Raw genomic sequence first — 9419 nt, 5'->3', positions numbered from 1 at the left:
CTGTCTTTAAAAGAAAAAAAAGCTTGTAAGTTGTGTCTTCTCACTGACAAAAGAAAATATCCTCAGACACTGATAAACTGTAGAAATAGCTTTCCTGTCTTAGCAATTAAAAATTTTCATCTTGAAAGTAACGGTTTTAAAAAAAATTTTTTTAAAAACACAATTAAAATAATCTAGCTGTGCTTAAGGTTCTAGTGAAAGCCAATGTGCTTTGTAGGGTCTTTAACCTCCTCTGTACTTTTTTTAGTTCATTAATGATCATCAGTTTTTCTTTTTTGAGACAGAGTCTCACTCTCTTTGCCTGGGCTAGAGTGCCATGGGGTCAGCCTAGCTCACAGCAACCTCAAACTCCTGGGCTCAAGTGGTCCTCCTGCCTCAGCTTCCTGAGTAGCTGGGACTACAGGCACAGGCCACCGTGCCTGGCTAATTTTTTTCTATTTTTAGTTGTTTGGCTAATTTCTTTCTATTTATAGTAGAGACGGGGTCTCGCTCTTGCTCAGGCTGATCTCGAACTCCTGAGCTCAAGCAATCCTCCCGCCTCGGCCTCCCAGAGTGCTAGGATTACAGGCGTGAACCACCGCACCCGGCCTGAGTTTTTCTACATATAGCACTGAGTAAAGTTAAATTTACTATCATGCCAAAAGTGTTTGTCATGGCAAAGTGTAAGTCAGTCCAGCATTGTCATGCTTTTCCAAAGCATCTGAAGTGTAAACAGCATGAAGAATCATGCTGTTTAAAGACACCAAGGGAAAGATGTGGGAATTTAAAAAATCATTTTCTAAATTTAGAAAAGACCAAACTTCAAGTCTAATTCTTCAAGGCTTATGAAAATGGTTTCAACATCATTATTAGATGGTAAGCAATCCATAATCAACACATTAATATATTCATCTTTGTGTCCCCCACCCCATTAGCTTACATAGTAAGCAAGAAAATATTTCTTAGATGAATCAGCTTCTCAGATGACCTATGAAATAGTACATATGTGTCCATTACAAATGGGAAATGGATGTATAGGATTTAAAGGTCTTATTAAAGTATACATGATACAGTGGCAAAATTGAAATGGAAAGCCTCAACCCAGATAAGTACCATTTCCGTCCCATGTCAATCTAAGAACTAAAATACATGACTGACTTTGAGAACAGTAAATTGACATTTTTATGCTTCTCTGAAAGTACTCCAAGGTTAACTTTAGTATCACCTTGCCTAAACCTACAATCAATTTTTTCATCCTGTAAGAAAATCCACTTACTAAAATAGATCCATCTTCTTTGGGCAATATGTTGATTCATTTTTAAAAGGTTAATATGCATGCTAGTCTGGAAGAAGAGGGCCTGATTTTCCTAAAGAGAAGTTGCAGGAGATTGTGAACTCATGAGGCAAAATTTGAAAGGGCCCAGTAATGGTATAATTGGAAAAGACTGTTACCCATCTATCTTAGAGTAATAATTTTAAATCAGTATTAATATCTCCATTACCATTGATAAAATGACATTCAGTTAACAGAATAAATGGATAGCTATTTGACTTTTAAAAAATCTTTTATTAGAATATTAATCTTACCAAATGAAACAAGAACCTGTGATGGATACTCTGATGTCAAAGATGTTTCATTCATCTGTTTGGACCAACTGTGGTTTATTTTGTTTAGGGAAAATTGTCCAACCTGAAATATGAATTATCCCTTTGCTTAGTATAGTCTTCCTTATTATTTCTTAAGAAACAGAAAAGAGGACATATCATTTGGTAGGAGTTAGTTCTTAGTACTAAAGCAAAATAAAGGAAAATAAAAAAGATGTCAATTTACTGTCTCTACTATCAAAGTACCGCCGTAAAAGTTATAGTCTTTAAGTGAAAATTATGGCATCAGCCAGTCGTTCCCAAAACAAATCCAATCACACTTTTACACACAAAACACAGAACACTTCCCTTTGAAAGTAAAAAAATATATATAGTCAAATTTCAAAGAACAGCTCTTCGGTAATTACTACTTTAGAAAACAAAAACCAAAAAAAATCCTTCAGGCATAGTTTACTCAGTTTGTTGTTTCTCTCCCACCAGTCTTCAGTCATTGATACCTCAAACTTAAGGCAAAATGAAATACAAAGCAATTTAGATGCTTACAGGCAAGTCATGGGAAGGAATGGAAAATGATGGTTCAAGTAACATTTTTGTGAAACCAGGGATTTTGTTCCACTCTCTTGATTTGGTAGGAAGGGAAAAACAGAGTTTGCTCCAGAACAGAAAGAAAAAGAAAAAACTTACATGACTAGGTGATTGGTTTAAAAAAAAAAATTACAGGCTGATGAATTACCATATAAATTAGTCAAACATTTTATTATAGAGTATATATTTATATCAAAAGCACAAAAAGACTTTTATTCTGAAAACCAGGAAGATTGTGATGTTACAGAAGTATGCTTCAATAATTCCAGTCCATTTCTACGGGTAGTAAGTGCCTGATTACCTCAGTTAAAAAAAGGTACAAAAGAGGCCAAGGTCACAGGTCTGATCACCATAAGGGTCCCTTAGCACTATTTGGTTTCTTAATTTGAGACATGTATTCCCAATCCCAATTAATCATTTTCCAAATGTTTGCTACTGGTCTCAATGGGTACCGAGCCAAAGACTATACTCAAATACAATGAAAGCTCATGTTTCCATAAATCAGAAGATTAATCCTTGAATAAGGATAGCATAATTAGCAGTTACCTAAATAAAATGAATCATCAAATATTCTCACATATTTGAAGTGAATTATATAGGAAGTAGTAAAGCTCAGAAGCATTCTATGGTAACCACGCTGAAGAGAGGAATGACAAACTAGTAAATGCTATCAATACCTGTAAAGGGTCATCAAATTTTTTTCTTCTTACAAAGATGCAGACATCATAGTTTTGGGGGCTTTTTTTGGCCTGGCTAATTTTTTTTATTTTTTATTTTTTGTAGAGACAAGGTCTCACTCAGGCTGGTCTTGAACTCCTGGCCTCAAGTGATCCTCCCACCTTGGCCTCCCAAGTGCTGGGATTACAGGTGTGAACCACTATCCTCGGTCTCAAATTCTTAGTAAAAAGTTGTGGCAGTTCAAGGCAGTTAGCTCCACAAGATTCCTCTTGTCTTTTAAAAAAGTCCTTTTTAAAAAGGCTACATCAAAATGAAACAAACAATAACCATGATTTTAAAAATCAGATTATTCTTCCTATTTGTTCTTATAGGCCATTACTATTCTTTCAAAACTTACTCCCTGAGAGATCCCAGACTATGTCAAGTAAAGAAAAGTAAGCTTGAAGTTAATCTTATTTAAAAAGAAAACCTTCATTAGCTCATCACTTTTGATATCACTATAACCCTTAATATTAAAAAGTCAACAGGGTAAAATAAACATCTAAGGAATATAGTTTTTTGAGAATGCTTTGGGGTAAATGTAATGTCTTTATATCAAATTTGTTATTATAGTCAAGGATTTAACTGATGGTGCCGAAAATACAAATGTATTAAGAGGAAAGACTTTTTAAAATTTGTACCATCCAGCTTATTTAGAAAAGTAGATTAGCAACTACTGATTTATTGCTTTTAATATGATGAAACACCAGATTTGACAGCTAAATTAGCAGTGGGATACAAGTACATTTTTATCTTTAATCATTTTTGTACAGTAGGACATGTACATATCCATATAAAAAGAGACTGTAGCAGATGCCACCTAGAATCAACCAGTTCTTGTAAACATTACATTTGTGCAGATTTTCATACTTTGATTCCAAAATTGAGAACAATAAGATTAAAGGCAAATTTAGTAGCCCCAAAAAAAAAAAATCCAGTTTCACTTCCTGCAACATATGGTACCACTCCTCTCTTCAGAAAAAAACAAAACAAAAAACCTAGCAGCACATAAAAAAAGTTATAAAACGTTTCAGTACTCTTTTTTTCCCTCCCATCAAAACCAAACAAAAATAAAGTGCAGCACCCATAAAAGTGTCAAGAAAATAGCCAAGTTCTTCCTTTCTTGTAACAAAATAACACTTGGCCTCAGCAGTCTTAAGCAAATTATACCGTGTCCATCATTTTGGGTTCATCATCTTCTTTATGTACCACTGAGTTTAAACTGCAGAGAGCTGTATTGATAGAATACTGAAGATAATCTGGATTCTGGTGGCCGGGGAAGGGGAGGAGAAAGGTAGAGGAAAAAGAACACATGATAACCAGTTTTATGCCAGTACATGCAACTACATATTCAGTTTCACATTTTCTATTCCTCTGCAGTGTAGTAGGGTCGGAAAGAAGATGGACTTTGCAGTCAGACTTGGGTTGAAACCCAAGAAAATAAAGAAAAAAATCGGATGTTATCACTTAACCCAAAAAGATGCAATAAAAGGCAGAATGATACCTGTGAAAAACAAATGTAATAAACACCACCTTTCTTCTTTTAAAACTATAAAATGCTTAATCATACAAGGCTACATCTTCCATGTGACTACATGTACATAGCTACTGGCAATTTAAATGATAAATATGGCTTTAAGCCAGCATGTACTCTGAAGTTTACTATCTAATTACAACAGTAAATACTAAAAATGCAAAACATTTGAATAAAGAAAAAAACTCATTTATTGAGTAAAAATTATAGTTATCTTCAGGGTCTATTTTGGTTTTCCAAAGATTAAAACAAACTCAGTGAGAAATCTTTAATCTTTTGAGAGGTACTTAGACTGTTATTTTTAAAATTGAGAATAAAACAACGGTTTAAATTTTATATATTTTTTAAACAGAAAGAGAATTCATAAATGTTATGTTTGCCCATTTCCAAAACTAGGAACAGAAAATATAAAATCTTATTCAATAAATGCAAAAATGTTTAGCCAGAATTGCAAAAAACAAAACAAACAATAAAAAGGAAAAATAAAACCATTGTTATTTGTCAGAGCACCATGAATAAGGACATAGGCCCTTAAGATCCAGGACTTAAAGAAATTCTTCCCCAAGAATTCAATTTTGTCTACTCAGTTGATCAGATTATCTGCTAGTACTTGAGACTTTTACTACTGTATCCCCTAGTTTATTTTATTTAATAAACACCAATTAAGAAAACAGTCAAAATGGGACAGATGTCTTAATCCTGCCCATTTCATAGGGAGGCAGGGTTTTCAAAAGATAGTGCTAATACAATATAATTACAATACTTTGTGAGATTCCTTTATTGTAAAAGCTGAAAAGCTAGCTACGGTTTAACCAGGTCTTTATGAAGGAGGTGGTACAAATAACTGACTGAGGTCTGGGACACTCACCCTGGACCTCGGTTCTAATCCGCCTCTATTTAGTAGTGCATTCCTCAAAGAGAAACAGATTCATCACAATTTAATAAAATTAAAAGCTAGCTTATAGGATAGACCATTACTTATATCTATATCCTTTGTTTAGCCCTCTTAAAACTAAGGGTAATGGTATTTGGCTTATTTCACAAGATTGAAAATTACAAAAGAGAAATTAAAAGCTAAAGTGTTACCCAAATTTAAGCTTTATAAAAAATGATCAATACTTTTGTTACATTATTCCATTCTCCAAAAAACAATGTGAAGGCCTTTTCTGACAATCCAGGCTAAATTCCAAAGGCCTTCGGAACAGACTTTACAATTACTCTGTTAAGACTGGGCTCCAGTGTTCCATGACAGAATTCTGAGTAATAGAATTGGCTGAGTAAATTCTCCAGAACTCATCCATCCATCTCCCTAAGAACTTAAGATACTACTACAGACTTAAAAAAAACAAAAAGCAATCAATACATCTAACCTAACCTACAATTAAATTCTACTTATTTTCCCAGATTCTCATCTAGTAACATTCTCAACACATTCCTTGTCCCAGTGACCAGTTCTTCCCAAGAGCATGTAATTGTTTTTCCTATTTGTAGTATAGGTGAATGAGTGAAGAATAATAGTAATCTAGGATTAGAATATTAGCATTTATTGTGCTGACTTCAGGCAAATTAGCTAACCTCCATGAGTCTCAGTTTACTCATCTATAAAAATGAATGAAAATGAATCACAGGATTTTTGAGAAGATTAAATGATACAACATGTGAAAGGGTTTTACAACCTATAAACTGATATAAATAAAAATGGGATATTATTATTATGGTCAGATTTTTCTTCCAAACCTCTGAATTGACAACTTGGTTCCTCAGGTGGCCTCTCATTTTATCTATTTCTCTCAACTAGTTGATAAACCTTCTGCATATTTTATCCAGCCCTGTTTCCCTCAGGAGGTCTAGCCCAAGATGCTCAAATTCTCCCACTATGAGGAACGATTCTGTTAGCCCAGCTTAATTAAGTCTGAACAACCCTGAAACGTCAGCATTTCAAAAGTGTCTAAACTGTACAATCATCCCAGCCCCCCCACAGCTATAAGGGATGCCTAGTAGCTGGTATCAGTTGCTATCTGATATGCGTAACAAGAACTTACTTCTCTCAAACCAGAGGCAACTTCTTGATAACATAGGCCTCTTAAGATATTGTAATGTGTATCTTTTCCCTCTTACATTTATAATCAATGACATCCTTCAAATCTCTTTTTTCTACTGCATGCATATGTGACATTTTAATTTTAGGAGGTTTATATATTGGACCTGACGGTGACTTAGTCATAGAATTCCCTTGGAAAAACTACTTCCCTGTGGGCTATTTCTCAGCAACCGAAGAGAAAAATCATCACTGCATTTAAATGACGTTAAGAGATAATCTACAGAAAATCTGTAGGGGAAATATTCCTTACATGTCTAACTAAAGGGGAACATTACTAATAATTTAAAATTCAGAACTTTATTGATTATTTCTATCCCTGAAAATATTTTTGACTGAATTAAGTATGATCAATAGCTTTCTTTAAAGGGCCTACAATACATGTAATTGGAATGGTGAAATCATAGTGACTTAAGGTCAAGATCTTGGAAAACTCAATTTCTACCACATTAGAGGTTTAAAAATAAACAAAGTACTCTCCTCACACTGTCTTTTGAATGAGACTTCCCTTCTCACAATGTAGACAATAGACTAAATTGGCTAAAGCTGGTCTTAAAATCTTGAAGTCTAGAAATGAGAAATAACTGGGCTCTATTAAAATCAAAATGGGCAGGAACTATCTTACAACAACTTAAAATTATAATCCTAAGTAGTATCAGGCAGAACAGTGGTCTGATCCCCTCTTCTTTTTGATGTAAATTCTTTCATGCTGGTGACATGGTTTTATCTTGATCTAATAGCAGACTTTGAAGAGGCTCAAACAGTTGGCCAATATTTCCAGATATAATATTATCACTACATTAATGTATACTAAAAATGTTACATCTGGTAGGCAACACCAACATTTAACAAGATAATAAATAATACTAAAAATAAACTCATGCAACCTATCACCTTGGTTTCCACTTGCACATTCCCTTGGAAGCTAATTCATCCTAAAAAATTTATAATGGCATAGTTCTACTCAGAATGATATGTTCCTCAGGAGCCATCTTGAAGAGTTCATGATTAAGATATCAACAGGTAACCCGTGCCCTTAAGAATGCTTAGGTATAGGCCGGGCGCTGTGGCTCACGCCTGTAATCCTAGCACTCTGGGAGGCCGAGGCGGGCGGATTGTTTGAGCTCAGGAGTTCGAGACCAGCCTGAGCAAGAGCGAGACCCCGTCTCTACTAAAATTAGAAAGAAATTAATTGGACAACTAAAAATATATAGAAAAAATTAGCCGGGCATGGTGGTGCATGCCTGTAGTCCCAGCTACTCGGGAGGCTGAGGCAGGAGGATCGCTTGAGCCCAGGAGTTTGAGGTTGCTGTGAGCTAGGATGACACCACGGCACTCTAGCCCAGGCAACACAGTGAGACTCTGTCTCAAAAAAAAAAAAAAAAAAGAATGCTTAGGTATAGGTCATTGTTTCTGTAGTAAAAGGAGATGGCATTTGGTATCTAAGTACTTAAGAAATGGAAAAGATTCAGTGCCAAAACATGGCATGAAATGAGACTCAGGGTTATCTTCTGAGGCAAGAATATTTAAAATGGTCACACATATAAAAGAAAGAGTAAGCCAAAAGAACACAAAGTATGTGAACTAATATGCTTGTAAAGAATTATTTGCATTTCCAACTTACCTGTGGTAAGGATTCCAATAAACCTATAGATCCAACACCAGAATGGGGAACATGATTCTGAACTGTCATAGGCTGAAAACTTTGTGATTGAGAATAAAGTCTTACTCTTGACTTGAAAGCTTCAAGTTCATTTTTGAATGCTTCAAAATAACCTTCTTCCTCTGCCTAGAAAACAATAACACAAAGACCATATTTTTCAAGACTTGTATTTTCAAGACTGTATTTTCCCTGACTGCACAGTAAGTTCTAAAAACCATGTAATAGGTCTGAGGTGGAGTAAGTAAAGACAAAGAGACTAGTTTAAATGTAGAAACCACCATGATCCTGTCCCATTTGTGAAAACTACCTGTTTTATAGGAACATTAATAACTGGTTTGTTCCATTTCTTTCTGCTTCAGCAAAATAAAACAAATAATAAGAAACAACCACTTCCTGTACACACACACACACACAACTAAAAGGAGGCTTTTTCTTTATTTCCCTTGATTTATCTGGATCCTTGATACAAAATAGTCCTCATTTAACCTCCCACAATCACTCTATTCTCTTCCCACTGCCAAACAACCACCAAGGGATGGTCTTAAAACCTTTCAATTTGGCTTGGCACGGTGCTTCCCAGAACTTTGGGAGGCCCAGGCAGGAGAATCGCTTGAGGCCAGGAGTTCAAGACCAGCCTAGGCAACATTGTGAGACTCCCACCTCTACAAAAAATTTAAAAATTAGCCAGGTGTGGTGGTACACACCTGTAGTCCTTGCTACCCAGGAGGCTGAAGCAAGAGGGCTGCTTGAGCCCAGGAGTTTGAAGCTATAGAAAGCTATGATCACACCACTACAACTGCACTCCAACCTGGACTACAGTAAGATTCTGTCTCAAAACAAAAACAAAACCCCCAAAACCCACCTTTTAATTCTCAACCAATTAATGAGGGGGCACTATTACCTGTTTCTAGTAATTCTCTGACCGTATATTCCCTATTTGTAAAAGCCGTGAAAACCAAATAAAACTCAGCATTCAACTTCATTATGGGAATATGTTAGTGTACTAGTTAAGCAAATACCTTCTTTTCAACACTATAGAAAGAAAAAAGTATAACTTACGTTGAGGGAGGGGAACTAAGATCACCCAATGATCTATAACATAAGCAAAATTCTTTTTTTTTTATTTTTTATTTTTTATTTCAGCATATTATGGGGGTATAGATGTTTAGGTTACGTATGTTGCCCTTGGCCCCCCGCCCCAAGTCCAAGTTTCAAATATGTCCATCCTTCGGGTGGTG

At 35.3% G+C, this 9419-nt stretch overlaps 1 protein-coding gene across 1 annotated transcript in view; it reads right to left on the bottom strand.

Annotated features, from left to right (window-relative positions):
• Positions 1 to 3551: 3551 nt before the first annotated feature.
• Positions 3552 to 9419, bottom strand: part of CDC37L1 (cell division cycle 37-like 1) — a 27636-nt gene continuing 21768 nt past the window's right edge. The window contains exons 6-7 of the mRNA XM_012652877.1: positions 8143 to 8307; positions 3552 to 4152 (exon numbers count right to left, since the gene is read on the bottom strand). Of these exons, the coding sequence (XP_012508331.1) occupies positions 4051 to 4152; positions 8143 to 8307 (267 nt within the window). The 3' untranslated portion in view covers positions 3552 to 4050. The remainder of the gene's footprint in view (positions 4153 to 8142; positions 8308 to 9419) is intronic.

Source organism: Propithecus coquereli, unplaced genomic scaffold (assembly GCF_000956105.1).
Source record: "Propithecus coquereli isolate 6110/MARCELLA unplaced genomic scaffold, Pcoq_1.0 Scaffold403, whole genome shotgun sequence".
NCBI lineage: Eukaryota > Metazoa > Chordata > Mammalia > Primates > Indriidae > Propithecus > Propithecus coquereli.
The sequence above is the reverse complement of the archived record's forward strand: the minus strand, read 5'-3'. Positions and strand labels throughout refer to the sequence as shown.